This window comes from Gopherus flavomarginatus, chromosome 7 (assembly GCF_025201925.1).
Source record: "Gopherus flavomarginatus isolate rGopFla2 chromosome 7, rGopFla2.mat.asm, whole genome shotgun sequence".
Classification (NCBI taxonomy): domain Eukaryota; kingdom Metazoa; phylum Chordata; order Testudines; family Testudinidae; genus Gopherus; species Gopherus flavomarginatus.
The window spans coordinates 112614991-112632924 of NC_066623.1; the positions used below are offsets into that span (position 1 = coordinate 112614991).

Genomic DNA, 17934 nt, shown 5'->3' on the forward strand with positions numbered 1-17934 from the left:
ACAGTTCCATTTTGTAGAAAGAACATGAGGCACCTTGACACCTTTGCACAATTTTTTATAGGAAATAAGTAAATGAAAGGTTCTTTCCCTCCCTGACAGGGATCAACGGAAACGTCACTTTATATCAGATTTCAACAGATACAATTAATTAAATTGCATTCAGTAACCTCTGGTGAACATTTTCCTAAAAAGCTGTTCATCTGGTGTTACTTGCCAGCCTGTCACTCTGCAATTCTGACAAATATTGCAGAAATCAAGGTAAAACTGTTTCCACAAAAGAAAAAGAAAACCAAAGTTCAATTGCTGCCAAATTCTGTGGCAACTTCCAGTCTCTGTGGCAGGTTTTATTGTTGCTAAGCCAAGCATGGAAGCAAAATTTGTGCCAATAAATATCTCAAAAGAAAAGAGATTAAACGATGTTAAAAAAACACGGAGATGAAATATTTAATTGTGCAATAACTCGCTGATTTCAAAGATTAGATTTTCTGGGGCTCTGTGCCCAGGAGCATATTAGAAAAATCATGAATTTTACCATGTAGAACACTGAGGTCTAGAGGGGCTGCCAGACCTGCTCAGCCTCTTTCAGATCACCCCTAAGGAATGGGGAAGGGGATAGATTAAGAGCATGTGCTGGACAGAGATGGCAGGCCAGGATGCCCAGAATGTCTGGATCATTTTATTTGTACCCTAATATAATGATAATCCTCAATTAGTAAGGATCCTTGACATTTAACCCAAAAAAGGCACTATAATTTGACGAACTCTCTCAAGCTTTGACAAATGAGATAGCAAATACATTTTCAAGATCTTTTAAAAATTTGCCAATGTTAATATAACATACAATATTTTTAATGTCTGTATATGTAAAATATACTGTAAATTATCTCCCTTTACAAAAACAGGTTTTTTGAAACACGGTTCAAGTTAGCAAAAAAAAAACGTAAATGATTAAATGCCTTTTGGGGACCAGAAGTATAAACTTCTGCATCTAGATCCATGGTTCTCAACTGCAGCCTGCCTGCGGCCCGATCGGCACACAGCTGCGACCCACGTGACATCTTCAGGGTCAAACAAATAGTATATAGATTGTGTGGATGTGGCCCACAGAACAGAGAGCTGCATAAGCGGTCCACAATGATAAATAAGTTGACTACCACTGATCAGGATGAACTCTCAGAAGTATAGACTATACCTGTCATATGAATTTATGGTAATAACTCACTGACATCACATTTAACAAATACTCATTCTAAGTATACCTATTAAAAAACCCCGAATATCTACACTATTCATTGGAGGGTTAACAAATGCTTCATACAACATGGCAACGCTTTTGCAGTCTGTAATGCTCTGAATTACCCAACAAGGGAACAAAACACCTTCCCACTCTCAAACTTCCCCAGCCTCTAACCTCTCTCTCCTGTCTCTCCCACTGCATCCTGTCACCCCTGTGGTTATCATGGAGACTGTAGGCTCCTTGGGCAGGAATTGTCTGTACTTTTTTGCCTTGCATAGCAGAGAACATATTGTCAACGCTACAAAAATGATAATAGTCCTGGCCCCTCATGCAAAGCTTGAGTAAACAAACTTTGCTCCTCGCAGGACCAACACAAAAGCTAGGATAATAGACTCCTCTCCAACTCCCAAACTGGTCAGTCTGTGTCTGTTAATACAGTCTCTTCAGTGAAGCAGCATCTGCAGACTCCTGCAATACTCCATCCAAAATGCAGGGATTGTGGCCAACTGATCCACTCAGACAATGACCCTGCTACTCCCCTGCACCTACACACAGACTCTATGGCTTTGCGGCATTCATGGTGGGGGGCTTTGGAATGCCCTCATGAGGTCCCTCTGTGTAATGGAACTGTGCTGGTTGTGCTGCAAATTGGGCCTTTTTATGGCTACTCCACACCTCAGGGATTTCATCACAGAGTGCTTAGAACAGATTAATTAATCCAGAAATATGACTGTTCCATGGAGCAGGAAAGAACATTAAGTGTGGCAAAGGAGAATTCTGCTATATGTCCAGTGGGTTTTACTCGTAACAGGGCTTTTCACTGCACACACCCACTAATCTCATGGAGAATATTGCAGAACGTCAGGAAACATTCTAAAGAAGCAGACTTTCTGAGCAAATGCAACAGTAAAAATAAAACAAATAGATTGTCTGAGCTGGCAGAGAAGTAGTAAAATATAACAATATTCAAAGGACAATGTCAATGTACAATCCAAAAGTCAGGTTCAGTTTTTGGTTTTTTTTTTTAATAAAGGCTAACAAAACCTAATCAGAATTCAATTTAAAGTACTGTTCTTGAAATTTCAATGAAAATTTTGATCTTAAACATTCCTGTATTGTGCAGGAAACCTCAAAAACGGAGCATTTGGCAGTGCCTTTGAATCATCAAGTGGACCTGCTATAAACAGCACATTACAAACAAAAACAGAACTGAGCAGTCTAGTTTCACTGTCAAACACCAGAGCATAAATGGTTAAAAAGTAACACAGAAAGTAACAGGTAATTAGAAGGGGAAAGGACAGTTTAAATTTCGAGAACAGCAATAGAAGACGAGATAAAAAAGGGGCATGTGAATTAAAGGGAAAAAAATTCTCATTTAACAGAGCGACCAGTGATATTTCCAGATTTGATATTTGGAAAGGCTTTTAGCCCAAAGGATGCAAAGTAAGAAGTTCTCACCCTCCAGGGGATCCCGGGTAAGGCCCAGCTGGCTGATAATGTAACGAGGAATGTCGCATTTAATTCCTTGCCCTTCCTTGGCATGACCTTCGGCAGCTTCTAACAGATGGTAGAACTCTTCGGGATCAAACTCCTAAAGTGAAAGAGTAAGACCAGAGATCTGAGTGATTTGATTCCAAAATTAAAAGAGAATTTGCTGTTGTTTTATTGCCCACAGAGAAGGAGGGGAAAGGCATGGTTATTGTTAAGCTTTAACATCTAGCCTGCTCAAATATATCCAAAACTGATTCCAAGGCCCAATGATGCTGCAAAACACCTTCAGTCACAAGTATATCAACATGATGAACACGGCCTCCTACTCTAGAAAAATGTAAACCATTAGATGTATTCAGAGACTGTGCCGGATGGCCATATCCTCAGATCAGCTGGCCTTGCCAATGAACAGAGATAACAGAGATGGTAAGAAAACATTTTATAAAACAAAAGTTGGCAGTAGAGGATTTATGCAGTAGGTCATGATACCTCAAATATTTAGCTTGCCCCAAGTTCTTATGTTGTTACAATCCATGATGTACACTATAGAAACAGAAGTTTTGAGGTGAGGAACCACATGAAGTTTTCTGCCATCTCAGCGTGGTAGAAAGATGAATTAAGCAACTCAACAGCAAGCTCCCATCAAACTTAATTAGCTGAACAAAACATTCTACGAAGGCACTAATCTTGCTTCAAACCATGTTGCATGCAGTTACGAATTTTAGTATCACAGAAGATTTCGTTTCTGTTTGTCAAACTGCTCTAAACTATTAACCTGTCAGCGGTGACTAGGACCACTTGATAGGTCAGACAGGATGCACATGCTTCAGCTAAGAAAGTGTTGCTAAAGTGCCTTTAACTCTGATCTGCAAAACTCATTGCTTAGCAGTGCTGGACTCCTGTGCAGAGACTACCAAATTATTTTGAACCAAGTAACTGTTTTGTACAGTGGATCAGTGATTGGCATCAAACAGCACAATTTACCTGAAAAAATGGATAGCAAGACAGGAGATGACCCAAAAAATCAAACAAATCCCAAAACCCAAAAATAAATACAATCAGAAAAACCAAGAGAGGAGAGAAAGTGGAGGAGGAAAAGGGTGCTTTTAAAATTGTTAGCACCTTGGAGCAAAGACCACTTCTTTGTTGTACAATCCATTCAGTGACGAGCTCAAAGTCAGCACTAAGCAAATAATAGGCAATATTGCCAAAGGCAGCAGCAAGTGAAGGAGGTGAGAAGTGCCTCTGACTTGGGTAGGAAGAAGTCATTAGTGATCTTAGGAAGAGCAGCAGACAGGAACTAGATCAGAGGGAGAGTTGGTGGAGACAAAGTCTATGCACTGTGAGGCCCAGACACAGGCAAGTAGTAGGAAAAGGCTGGGGGGCAGGTGGAGTGGGAGGTAGGGAAGGATTTTTTTTTCAAGATAAGACTGACCTACTTGCTGGGAGAGAGAAAGTAGCCAGTGGATAGATAATAGTTAAAGTTAACAGACAAGGAAAGGATGGAAGAAGGAACAGGGAAGAGAGGTGGAATCAATAGAGCTGAACTAATCTTTTTAGTCGAAAATACTTTTAAGAGATCCTCTAAATGTAGTTTTACATAACTGAATGGAATAGCCTTCTGCAGCAGTGTTCCAGTCTGCAATATAATACCACTGTCAAAAACCACTGTTAAATTGCACATTTTCCCCAAGAGACAGTCTCATTAGTAAATAACACGCATTTGAAAGAAGTGTCTACTTAACGTATTTCCCTGAGAGCCCAAATTGCCGCCTTCAAAGCCCAAATGCTCAGCCCTTAATAAACTATATGCATTTTACAGTCTGGTAGGTAAGACTTAAACATTAAATTACCAAAACTGTAGAAAACAATTAAAACCCTTTACACCCATTACTCCAATTTCCTCACCTGACCTACATGCTCAGTCATTTCATTTTATATTGAAGAAGCAGGAGTCATATGAGTGGCTGGATATAACATTTGTTTCATATGAAAAAATTTTAGTACATTTTGTACCATTTAACAGCACATCTGGTCTGATGAAAGCACAGCAAAATTAAAGGTTAAGTTATAAAAATGGGTGAATTCACATGCTCTGAAGTGTAAGAGAAAACTGACAGCCAAACTATTACAATGGAAAGCCGTCTATTAGGATACTCTTGCTCCCATATACAGTATCAGATGGAACACTAGCACTGATGGCACTGTGATCAGTAGAATAAGATAAATAACTTTTTTTAAATGGTTAGGTAGACAGAGTGCTTTAAAAACACAGAGAATACTAAAATAGAGAACTGTACAGTATTTATATACTTTGGAGTCTTGCCACTTTGTTTCCAGGGCTGTCACTACAAGCTTTGGAGTTCATTACTCAAATCTCAGAGGCGCTATTGCCTCCACCTGCTCCCACGCTTGTCTCAGGAGGACAGGTGCGGCAGCTAGCACAGGAACCTCTTGATACATTAATTTGCAGCTAACGGCACGTATGATTTAGGAAGTGCTTCCAAGAGGAAAACCACACTACAGAGATGGCATTAAACTTTGGCAAATGCTCTTACCCTTCTAAGGTGACGTGCTATTCTAGTGACACGTATCAATTTCAGTATTAAGCAAGGTAAGCACCACGAGAGTCACAGCAATCTATTTCAGTTTAGTTTTGCTTTTTCAATCCCAATTTCAACTTGTGGGGAAGATTTTCAAGTAAATTGTTAAAATTAATGACAATCACTCAATACGACAAAATCTTCACGACTGCTTTGAAAATTCACTCAGTTGAAAGACTCAATGTTGTAAATAACTGCCTTATACTCTCAATTTTACTATTCAAGTAAACTCAGCTAGATTAAAATACAAACATATATTCTGTTGTCAATTTTCCTCCTTGCAAAAAACAAACAAACAAAACACAAGAAAAAGGCTTGTTGCACTGAGCTGTCCACCTTTTGAGAAAAGCTTCACACAGCTAGTTTGTCTTCCAACCGCTCACACGCTGAAACTCACTCCTTGTTGGTACAAATCTCATATTAACTGCTGAAAGTTTGCTTCTTACATGAGCCCTGCCACTGCCTATCTCTAAGCACAATCATACCAAAATTTATCTAGCTGCAATAATGTCTGAAAAAGAGGCAGCTTAACTCAGCTCGATAGATTCCAAGGCCAGAAGGGCCCATTGGAGCAGGGGTGGCCAACCTGAGCCTGAGAAGGAGCGAGAATTTACCAATGTACATTGCCAAAGAGCCACAGTAATACATCAGCAGCCTCCCCTCAGCTCCCCCACACTGCTCCCCGTGCCTCTCACCCACCAGTAGTTGTGCCGATCAGCGCCTCCCCCTTCCTTCCTGTTCCTCCCAATCAGCTATTTCGTGGTGTGTAGGAGATTCAGAGGGTGAGGAGTGAAGGCATAGCAGGCTCAGGGGAGGGGGCAGGGCCTGAGCAGTGAGCACCCCCTGGCACATTGGAAAGTTGGCACCTGTAGCTCCAGCCCTAGAGTCGGTGCCTATACAAGGAGCCACATATAAACTTCTGAAGAGCCGCATGTGGCTCCGGAGCCGCAGGTTGGCCACCCCTGTGTTAGAGCATCTTATCTAACCTCCTGTGAAATACAGAGCCAGATAATTTCATCCAGTGACTAGCCCTGTATTGAGCCCAATAACATGTCTCACTAAAGCATCTCTTCCAGACAGGCATCCAAGTCTGGATTTGAACTGAGATGGACAATCCATCACTTCAGGTTGTTTGTTTCAACTGTTAATCATCCTCACTGTGAAGTATATATGCTTTATTTCTCATTTGAATATTTTGGCTTCAACTCCACTGATTTTTATTCTCCATTTCTCTGCTAGATTAAAGAGTCTTTAAATCCCTTGTATTTTCTCTCCACAGAGGTATCCATATACCACAATAAAACCAGCTCTTGATCTTTTTAATACGCTGAACAGATTGAGCTCCTTAAGTCAGTCATTGAACGGCATTTTCGTCAACCCGAGTCATTTTGGTGGCTCTTGTCTGTACTCCCTCCAATTTTTCGGCATCTCTTTGTTTGATGTTTGAACACAGTATAGTATTCCAATATCAATCTCACTCAATGTCAGCTACAGAAATAAAATCACCTCCCCACTCGGCTTTTTGTACATCCATGGATCATATTAGCCCTTTTCCCCACAATATTACACTGGCAGCTCATGTTCAGCTGTCTGCTCACTATGATCCCGAAATCCTTTTCAGAGTCACTGCTTTTCAAGACACTGAGTCCCCATTCTGCAGGTATGACCTGCATTCTTTGTTCCTACTGTCCAGAACTAAGTATAAAACTATGTCCTCTTACTACTCTGAGTGGGTAGTTTAAGAAAGAAATATATGACTTGCTCTTCAATATATTCAGGTTGTTCTGTACAGAATTTAATCTTGCTCACAGACTCCTTTAGATTGTTCCCACCTGCACACATGTAGTTCCATGTCAGAAAATGACAATTTAAAAAAAAAATCAAAGTATGTCTACATAGCAAAGAAAAACCCAGCGCAGCGTGCCAGTTGACTCGGGTCACAGGGCTGTTTCATTGCTGTGTACACTTCTGGGTCTGGGCTCTATGACCCTGGGTGCGGGGGAGAGGATCCCACAGTTCAGGCTCCAGCCCAAGCCTGGAAGTCTACACAACAATGAAACTGTCCTGCAGCCCGAGGCCGAGTCAGCTGGCAGGGGCCAGTCACAGGTTTTTCTTTGCTGTGTAGACATACCCTCAGAGTCCAATTCTCATTTACATGAAGGATCCTTTAAGTAGGCTAGATCCTTTAAGCTGCTCTTGCAATTTATACCCACTTTAAGGGCTCCACACTTCCAGAGAGGCCCTGTGTGTCCTTGTTTTGGATTTGGACCTATTTTTTCAAAAACTTATTTTCCCTGTAAGAATTGGTTCTTCTTACTGTCTTGTGTACCCAACCAGGCACTTCAAAGCAGACACATTTTCTTCTGAGGATTGTGCTTACCAGGCACTCAAGCAGTCGAGCCGGCCGTGCAATGATGATCATCAGCTTTTTCACAAGCTGGGTAACAAAAGCCACCTCCGAGCTCTCCGATCGCTCGTGGGCCTGCGGAGAGCAAAACATCACGTTATTGTTCAAACAGTGAATCATCAAACACTAATCTAGAGCAATCAGCTTTGTAACCATAATTCAGCAGTGAAGGCTTGACTGAGTCAGGCTAAGCAATTAACAAAGCTCACCCTGTGTTGCCAAATCATATACAGCTTTTCCCGTATAACTGATTCCCTTTTTCAAGCAATGAATATGCTAGAGGCCTTTTTAGTTATGAGTTACCTGAAAATCTCCCTTAGCCATGGTGGCTTTTTAATTTAAACAAAGATTTCTAGTCTAACTATTAGATGTTATCACTGGAACTGTTTTCTTTTCCAGGGTGCTGAATTCTAGAGAATGATGTATATTTAAATGTAAAGTTTTAAAGTTTACTTCTACAGTTTTGCATTTATTTCCTACTTATTATGGAAGATCTTAACGTGTATTTTTTCCCCGATTTCATTCTTCTTATTCTGCCAATCAAATTGTTAATACCTGATGTACAGTGCACAGAAGGAGAACACAAAGTACATAGAAAATACATTTGCTGTTGACAAATGTTACTCCTTTAGGACAATAGGTTTTTGCCATTCCACTATAAACTCAATGCTTAGTTTCATCAAGGTTTTCCTTTTCTTTTTATAAGAAAGAAAGCAACTAAACTAATGCCTAGAAAATATGAAGACAGATTCTGAGAGGTACAAAAAGACCATTTTCCTTCTTGCTTGCTCTGTCCTAGAATGGCTACAGCACAAGATCCAAAGCACATGTAAATAACACTTCACTCTGCAGGGTGATAAGGGACTGCCAGCCTCCAGTTCTCCAAAGGTATTTAAAACAAACTGACAAACTACCACTAAGATCTCGTAGACTATACATTCTGCTTTAGCCCAGCCACAGAAACAGAGTCCTGAACTGGCTGGGTGACACACATTACCTCCGAGCTTTTCAGTTGCCTGCAGGCATGATATTTTATCAACAAGGATTCAGGTGGCAAGAAACAGAGGTTCATTTAATAGTGCTCATTAAAACAAAAATAAAAAATCCATACACGTTTGAGAAAACAGACAGCGTTGGTAGCCACTAAGGAAGGGTAAAAGCACAGGGAAGCCTGGATTCTGAACTGAAAAACCATAAAGTACAATTTTAAAAAGGTATGTTCTCACAATTTCTTACTAAAGCTTTTTCCTTTGGAAAATAAGATATTGCTTAATCTGGAATAGGTTATTGTTTAACAGGTTATGTGAGAATACAGTGTTAGAATTTTAATCTAGAACAAAAGGACTTATCTATAGAACTACTGATACGTCAACCAAAGAGAACACAGGAGATGCTTTGTGGGTATATTACAAATGAAAGTCACAGAGAATAACATTTTGAAACCCATAACTACTTGACAGATTTTTAATAGAATGTATTTCAAAGCTAATTACTAAATAGCAAACAGACAATTATCTAACTGGGGACACTTTGTATTCTCTCCTCTGTGCGCCACAGTACAACACCCAGTTAAAGTAACGAGACAAAGCATGAATTTTGGATAAAATTTCAGTGTCTTCATATTCAAAAGAATTTTTTTATAGATCATCATAGGTTATCTATATTTAAATAACTAAAACATTAACCACAGTGTATTATTTCTGATACAAGAGCCATGCAAATGGAATGTCAATTTACATCCAGATAATGTAAATCATGTAGAAAAACCGATTTATCCTTATGCATCGATATTTATATTGTCAAAGGCAATTTATTATTATAAATCTAGCTGCATTGTTTTCATCCTTTCTAAGTCACTGAGAGGACACAGACAAAATATTCTTAAAAATATAACTGATTCAATCAGGTGTTCTGTTCTGAAAATGAAACACTAACTCATGTCTGTCAAATGATTAAGAAAGGCTAAAAAAAAATTGAGAACTACAGGATTACAAAAATCAAACACAACTTGTAAGAGCCACTCAGCCATAATCTCTGCACAGTGCTGTTGTTCCAAGATCCTCAGTAAAATTGCTTCTTCTTGTTTCCTTCTCTCACAGGATAGTCCAGACATCTCTACAGATATCTTGTTTACAATCTGCCCCAGTTATAGTATCTCAAAATCACAGGCTTATATACCAAACAACTGCCTGCTTCTACCATGCGCCTTGGTATGATGCATGCCATCTAATTAGCAGTTCTCAATGACGACATGCTTGTCTGAAGGTTGCTGGTGTCATTTCAGGGTTTTTGTTTTGTTTTTCTTGAGGGGAGGGGAGCGTAGGGGTTACGGGTGGAGGCTGATGCCATTCCTGTACACACCAAGCTATTTCCAGTGACACATGTATAGGAGGTAGAGATGGGTAATTTACAAAGCGATTCCCTTTTCTGAAAGACCCATCCGTCACTAACTGTAGCCACTGAGGCATGAAATTAAAATCACCGTCCTCCCCTGGGGTTCAGCAGGACCAATGACTGGAATATGCAAGTCACAACACTGTAATTGAGCTAATATACTGATACAAACCAAAACAGCAGAGCTGCAGTGCCAAGAACCAATACATTTCACTTATGCATTAATTAAGAAAGCAATTCCAATTTACAAGTGGGCAACATAAAATCAGCATAATATAACCGTAATAAGGCCCCTTTTTCTTTGTTTCATTTACAGATACATCTGTATATCCCTCATCTTTCTTTCCATCAGAAAATCTGACTAATTGTGTAAATATACAATATTGCCAATTCAACTCATTTTACCTGGTTAGTCATTGCGTCAGCGCAGTAACTGACTAATCTTTTGTTCTGAACTCTGTTTCTACTTTGTTTCATGAGGTAAAAGATAAAGAAATCAATACTACGGATCCATATAAGAAGGCTTTTACTTTATTTTCTAATATTCTGACTTCAAACTTTAAGCTTCTCATGAAAGTTATGCCTAAAAAATTATTTTGAATTCATGCCTACTTCAGGAAGTCCACCTGATAAATCCAATTATTTAATAAACCAAATACTTCTTGGCTAAAATATGACATTTTATACTTATATACAAGTGAATTAATCTTATTTGCCATGGTAACATTTTGGTATTTTATAACAAGATCTGGTATGTAAGTGCCTCTAAGTTTTCTATAGCTATTTCCACGTCAGCTATGTCTGAATATTTGATTCTTTATATTGTACTTTTTCTTTGCTTTATGATGAAGTTTTTGTACAATTTGAACCATCCTTAATATGCACCATTTTCATTAAAGTTTAATATTTTCTTTTCCCTATGACTTGAAATTCCGGCTTTAAAAAAAATCTGATTATCCAGGGTTTTGTTTTAAATGTACTTTATCCTTTAAAATATTCTTCCTTTAAAAGAACAGATTTTGCTAAACTACATACCATCCACTGACCTTCTGCAGACTAATTTCCTTGTTCTGTGATAAAGACATTTGGTTCCCTGATGCTACCACAGTTTATGCAAATACTGTAGATAAACAATGGACTACATTGCATAGACTGCTCCATACTGCAGCAGTGAGTGCAATTTATAATAGCCCTCATTGTATCTATTATTTGTATATAGTGCTATAAATGTGCAGAGCATCTTAAAAAACTAACCAAAGGTGAGTACCCTGCTCCCAAGAGCTCACGGTCTAAACATAGTAACCGATGTCTTGACGTATTCTCACGTTAGTAGCTCAGTTCTTGTCTCTGAAAGAAATCACAGTGACATGGCTTTGCATTTAATCTGAAATATCCTGAATGTGTCCCTTCACAGTCTGGAGGGCATCTAAGGGAGAACGGAAAAGAAAAGGCAGGGAAAAAAGGGATTCATACGCATTCAAAAAGCAACGAAAAAGAGAAGACACAGGAATGAGAGGAGAGAGTAAAGCAAGAGGAAGAAAGGTGGAAAGAAAAATGTCTGGTGTTCTCTCAGCTTCTCTCTAACCTCCTTGTCCTCTCCCACTATTCCCTTTCAGTCTTTTCCCTCCTAAAGGAAGCATCTTGCTTCTGGTTTATGCCTTAGCTCTTGAAAGGGATACCTCAAGAAAGAGGTCCTTGGCGACAAGTCATCGGAACCAGCATGCATTCTTGCAAACAGTCAACCTCCAGGGAGTACTATTATTATTATTATGCTAGCACCGAGGGAACCAACCTTATCTCTCCCTGTTCTTGTCCTCATTTCTCCCTTAGGTAACGGATGGGTTAGAGTTAATTTAAGAAAATCAAGAAGAATCGACTCGCCCGTCCCACCCTGACCCTGCGGAAGAAGCTAACAGAGAGGAGGCAGGGCAGCTCCTGACTGTCAGTTACTGTAGAAGCGTGGAGATGATTGCCGTACCTTACACAGTAACAGTTCAGTGTCAGCTCTCCTTGTGCTTGGCGAGAGAGGTAAAGGGGAAGGCTCTTTTGGAAGCATCACTCATGGGATAAAGGGAAGAAATGGGAGATGTGTCTGACCAGCCACTCTCTTCTACCAAGGCAGGGTCGACCACCCCAGATCTCAGGGTGAGCTTGAAGGTGGGGAGAGGAAAAAGTCAGACTCAGCCCGAAACTTTGACAATACAGCAAAGGGCTGCTCTACTAGGGAGGAGAAAATCTGTTTGTGGAAGAATTCGAAGCCCAGGTGGGCAGTGTCTAGAGACAGCAAAGCCGATTATAGTTCTCCCTGCTGCTCCTTGAAATCTGAGGTATTGCAAGGATATGTGCTTGCCTCAAACATGATCTCTGTCTGCCAATCAATCACTTTGTGGAGACAGGGGCATGGGCGTCTGCTCCCTCACTCCAAGAGGAGGGTGAGGTTTTTTTGTTTTTTGCTGGGGGGAGGAGAGAGTTTGTCCTGATCTTTCTTTCTACTCTTTTTTTTCCCAACTACCTCAGAATTAGGCAGGTGGGGAGTGCTGGATCATGACCCTCGTGCCCAGCTGACTGCAGGAGCTAGGCTGCCTTCCATTTTCTCCGCAGTGCTGTTGCTAGAAGGGAACCCTAGGAATGTCCTCTCAAATGTTATAGTAAAGGATGGGTTTTGTTTTCATAAGAGCTTTTAAATTCACCATTCAAAAAACCCATCTAAATATAAAAAATAGTCTCATTCAATTAGAGAAGACAGAGCTGGAAAGAACCTATTACATCATTCAATCCCTCTCCCTGACAATGCTAGGTTGTTCTCCACTGAACATTTTCAAATGTATTTGTCAGGTCTAGGCTTAAAAGACCCAACTGATGGAACTTCACCACTTTCCTTGGGAGATTATTCTGCATTCCAGATATCCCAAGCACAGCAGCAGGCCACCAGAAATAGTACTTTGATAGTCAATGAAGAGATATCCTTTTAAACAGCTTAAAAACTAGGCCAGTGAGAGCATTCCAGACCATGTTTAAGTCCCTCAAGAGGTACAAGAGATTTGATATTTGGTTTCAATTATCAACTAGCAATTTTAAAATCAAGACTGGATGTTTTTCTAAAAGATCTGCTCTAGGAATTTTTTTGGGGAAGGTCCGTGGCCTGTGTTATATGAGAGATCAGAGTTATATGATCACAGTGGTCCCGTCTGGCCTTGGATTCTATGAACTGCCTTGTGAAATCTATCGATATCTCGCTGAACTCTGAGTGGCACGTTGCCTTTATCACTGCAGAATACTACCATTGCCAAAGGGTTGATAAGTTATGGCATTAATTCCCAAGTCCAGTCCATCATTTGAGTATGACAGGGTATCTCTTGCCAAGAAAAGTGTAGGATTGATATTTGGTTTAAAACATCAGACAGCAAAGGTTTCTATACTCTCACATAGGGTCCTGGTCTACGATTGGCTCTCGTAGGTGGATGTCCACACCACCCGCCGGATCAGCGGGCAGCAATCAATCCAGCAGGGGTCGATTTATCACATCTAGTATAGATGCGATAAATCAACCGCTGAGTTCTCGCCTATTGACTCTGGTACTCCATCAGAACAAGGAGCACAAGCAGAGTCAACGGAAGAGCGCCAGCTGTCAACTTACCACAGTGAAGACACCACAGTAAGTAGATCCAAGTATGCTGACTTCAGCTACGCTTGTCACATAGTTGAAGTTGCGTATCTTAGAGTGACCCCGTGCGGTACTGTGGACAAGCCCTTAGTGCTACTACAATAAAATTAAGATGAGGAGGTGGTGGCAGTGGCAGTAGTAGTACTACTTCTTCATGGAGGTTGACTGTTTGAAAGAATACATCCTGGCTATGACAACTTGTCTGCAAAGACCTCTCTCTTGAGGTTATCCCTTTCAAGAGCTAAAGCATAAACCTGAAGCAGCACCTTTAGGAATAACCAGTCCCTGATTCAGAAATCAGCTACTGGGAAGTGAAATAATGCATACATTAACAAGTTCACCAGCTCTGGGATACCAACAGAACCTCAGCCACTCTGCAGTCATCATGATACAATTCCTTGAGAACCTGGCTATCACAGAATCACAGAATTGTATGACTGGAGCGGATCTTGAGAGGTCATCTAGTTCAGTCCCTTGCACTCATGGCAGAACTAAGTATTTTCTGAATCATCCCTGACAGGTGTTTGTCTAACCTGCTCTTTAAAATCTCCGATGATGGAGATTCCACAACCGCCGTAGGCAATTTATTCCAGTGCTTAACCACTCTGACAGTTAAGAAGTTTTTCCTAATGTCCAGCCTAAACCTCCCTTCCTGCAATTCAAGTCCATTACTTCTTGCCCTATCCTCAAAGGTTAAGTAAATTTTTTTCTCCCTCTTCCTTGTAAGAACCTTTTATGTACTTAAAAACTGTTATCATGTCCCCTCTCAGTCTTCTCTGCTCCAGACTAAACAAAACCAATTTTTTTCATCTTCCCTCATAAGTCATGCTTTCTAGACCTTTAATCATTTTTGTTGCTCTTTTCTGGACTTTCTCCAATTTGTCCACATCTTTCCTGAAATGTGGCACCCAGAACTGGACACAATACTCCAACTGAGGCCTAATCAGCGTGGAGTAGACCGAAAGAATTACTTCTTGTGTCTTGCTTACAAAACTCCCATTATACATCCCAGAATTATGTTTGCTTTTCTTGCAATAGTGTATTACTGTTGACTCATATTTAGCTTGTGGTCCACTATGATCCCCAGATCCCTTTCCACAGTACTCCTTCCTAGGCAGTCATTCCCCATTTTGTATGTGTGCAACTGATATACAGGTGTATCTGTGGAGTACTTTGCATTTGTCCTTATTCAATTTCATCCTATTTACTTTGCACCGTTTCTCCAGTTTGTCCAGATCATTTTGAATTTTAATCCTATCCTCCACAGCACTTGCAACTCCTTCCTGCTTGGCATCATTTGTAAACTTTATAAGTGTACTCTCTGTATCATTATCTAAACCCTTGATGAAGATGAACAGAACTGGACCCAGAACTGATTCCCACTCAATATGCCCTTTCATCTTGAATGTGAACCACTCATAACTACTCACTGGGAATGATTTTCCAACTAGTTATGCATCCACCTTATAGTAGCTTCATCTAGGCCAGTGGTTCTCAACCTGTGGCCTATGGGCCGCTTGCGGACCAATCAGTACACAGCTGTGGCCCACCTGACATCCTCAGGGCCATACAAGTAGCACTGGATGAGGCCCATAATGATAAATATGTTAAGAACCACTGATCTAGGCTGTATTTCCTTAGCTTATGAGGCGATCATGTGAGATAGTATCAAAAGCCTTACCAAAGTTAAGATATACCACATCTACCGCTTCCCCCCATCCACAAGGCTTGTTACTCTGTCAAAGAAAGCTATTAGGTTGGTTTGACATGATTTGTTCTTGAAAAATCCCTGTTGACTGTTACTTATCTCACTATCCTCTAATCTAGGTGTCTGCACATTGATTGCTTAATTATGTGCTCCATTATCTTTCCAGGTACCGAAGTTACACTGACTCATCTGTAATTCCCTGGGTTGTCCTTATTTCCCTTTTAATAGAGTGGCACTATATTTGCCCTTTTCCAGTCCTCTGGAACCTCTCCCGCCTTCCATGACTTTTCAAACATAATTGCCAATGGCTCAGATATCTCCTCAGTCTGCTCCTTGAGTATTTCATCAGCAGACTTGAAGACATCTAACTTGTCTAAGTAATTTTTAAGTTGTTCTTTCCGTATTTTAGCCTCTGATCCTACCTCATTTTCACTGGCATTCACTATGTTATATGTCCAATCGCTACTAATCTTTTTGGTGAAAACTGAAACAAAAAAGTCATTTAGCACTTCTGCCATTTTCACATTTTCTGTTATTGTTCCCCCTGCCCTCCCACTCACTCACTGAATAATGCGCCTAACCTGTTCCTGGTCTTCCTCTTGCTGCTAATGTATTTGTAAATGGTTTTCTTGTTACCTTTTATGTCTCCAGCTATTTAATTTCTTTTTGTGCCTTGGCCTTTCTAATTTTGTCCCTACATACTTGTGTTATTTGTTTATATTCATCCTTGGTAATTTGACCTAGTTTCCACTTTTTGTAGGACTCTTTTTGAGTTTCAGATCACCGAAGATTTCTTGGTTAAGCCACAGTGGTCTTTTGCAATACTTCCTATCTTTCCTACTCATTGGGATAGTTTGCTATTGTGTACTTAATAATTTCTCTCTGAAAAACAGCCAACTCTTTTAACTGTTTCTCCCCTTAGGCTTGCTTCTCCTGGGATCTTACCTACCTTTTGGAACACTCTGCCTATAACAGGACAGGTGTGGAAATATATAAACATAAGAATGGCCCTACTGGGTCAGACCAAAGGTCCTGCTAGCCCAGTATCCTGTCTTCTGACAGTGGCCAGTTCCAGGTGCCCCAGAGGAAATGAAGAGAACAGGTAATCATCAAGTGATCCATCCCCAGTTGCTCATTCCCAGCTTCCGGCAAACAGAGGCTAGGGACACCATTCTTGCCCATCCTGGCTAATAACCATTGATGGACCCATCCTCCATGAAATTATCTAGTTCTTTTTTGAACCCTGTTATGGTGCTAGACCTTCACAACATCCGCTGGCAAGGAGTTTCACAGGTTGACTGTGTGCTGTATGAAGAAATACTTCCTTTAATTTGTTTTAAACCTGCTGCCTATTAATTTCATTTGGTGACCTCTAGTTCTTGTGTTATGAGAAGCAGTAAGCAACACTTCCTTATCTACTTTCTCTACACCAGTCATGATTTTATAGACCTCAATCATATCTCCCCTTAGCTGTCTCTTTTCCAAGCTGAAAAGTCCTTCTTATTAATCTCTCCTCATACGGAAGCCATTCCATACCCCTCATCAATTTTGTTGCACTTGGCATAATAAAGTTCTGCTCTATTGAGTGCCGTGTCTGAACTCAGCTGTGGATTTACCTACCAGAGACATAGCTTCTGAAACTGAAATTGAGTTCCCATTTTCATGTGTATATCTGTTGCCTGTTAGCCCATCTGTCTCATCGCTTAGGTCCTGAGCTATGCGAGTGGTTGACAAATTTTTTTTTCCACAGAAGTCATCAGTAGGTGCAACTCTTCAGTGACATCTTTGCTTCTTGTGCCTCCTGGTCAGTTTCTCTAAAGAGCCATGGTTGCATTGTCTAACTAGACCCACACTGAGGTGTTGCTTGGCTTGCACTGGAAGCTTGTGCTGCTCACATTTCTAGTCTAGTCTAATTTTCACATTTCCTTTTAAAGACCATCACTCCTGGACAACTTCTTTGGTGAGATACAACCGCTCCATTCCTACAGACTGGAATCTCTGGTCAGTTATTTCCACTGTGGGTTATCAGTCTTGTCATTCTGACACTGCCTGAGGGGCAGCCTGACACAGGGATAAAGCAACACAAGTTTCTGTAAGTCCACCAGTTCTAGACTCATTCAGATGCACACGAAGGGCTAGAGAGCTCATGTGGAAGTGGGCTCATCTGATCATATCCAGGGCTCCGTGTGATGGAGCCAACAGTGTGCAAACAATACCACACCAAGATGAGCTGTGATTGCGGTGAAACCTGTGTTTGCTATTGAAATTCGTGATACTTGCCCTGGAACATAAAGACACATCCTACTTTTGTGCTGAACTAAACTTCCAAACACATAAGCATCTCAGATGGTGTCTGGAAACCCTTTTCATGACAATCCAGCCACATAGCTCTAGGAAGGAGAACTCACTGGCAGTGGCATTCCTGGATGG

At 40.6% G+C, this 17934-nt stretch overlaps 1 protein-coding gene across 6 annotated transcripts in view; it reads right to left on the reverse strand.

Annotated features, from left to right (window-relative positions):
• Nucleotides 1-17934, reverse strand: part of MAST2 (microtubule associated serine/threonine kinase 2) — a 359963-nt gene that overhangs the window by 35754 nt on the left and 306275 nt on the right. For all 6 annotated transcript variants that reach the window (XM_050961826.1, XM_050961825.1, XM_050961827.1 and 3 more), the window contains 2 exons: nt 7712-7813; nt 2696-2828 (listed from right to left, as the gene is read on the reverse strand). In XM_050961826.1, the coding sequence (XP_050817783.1) occupies nt 2696-2828; nt 7712-7813 (235 nt within the window). The remainder of the gene's footprint in view (nt 1-2695; nt 2829-7711; nt 7814-17934) is intronic.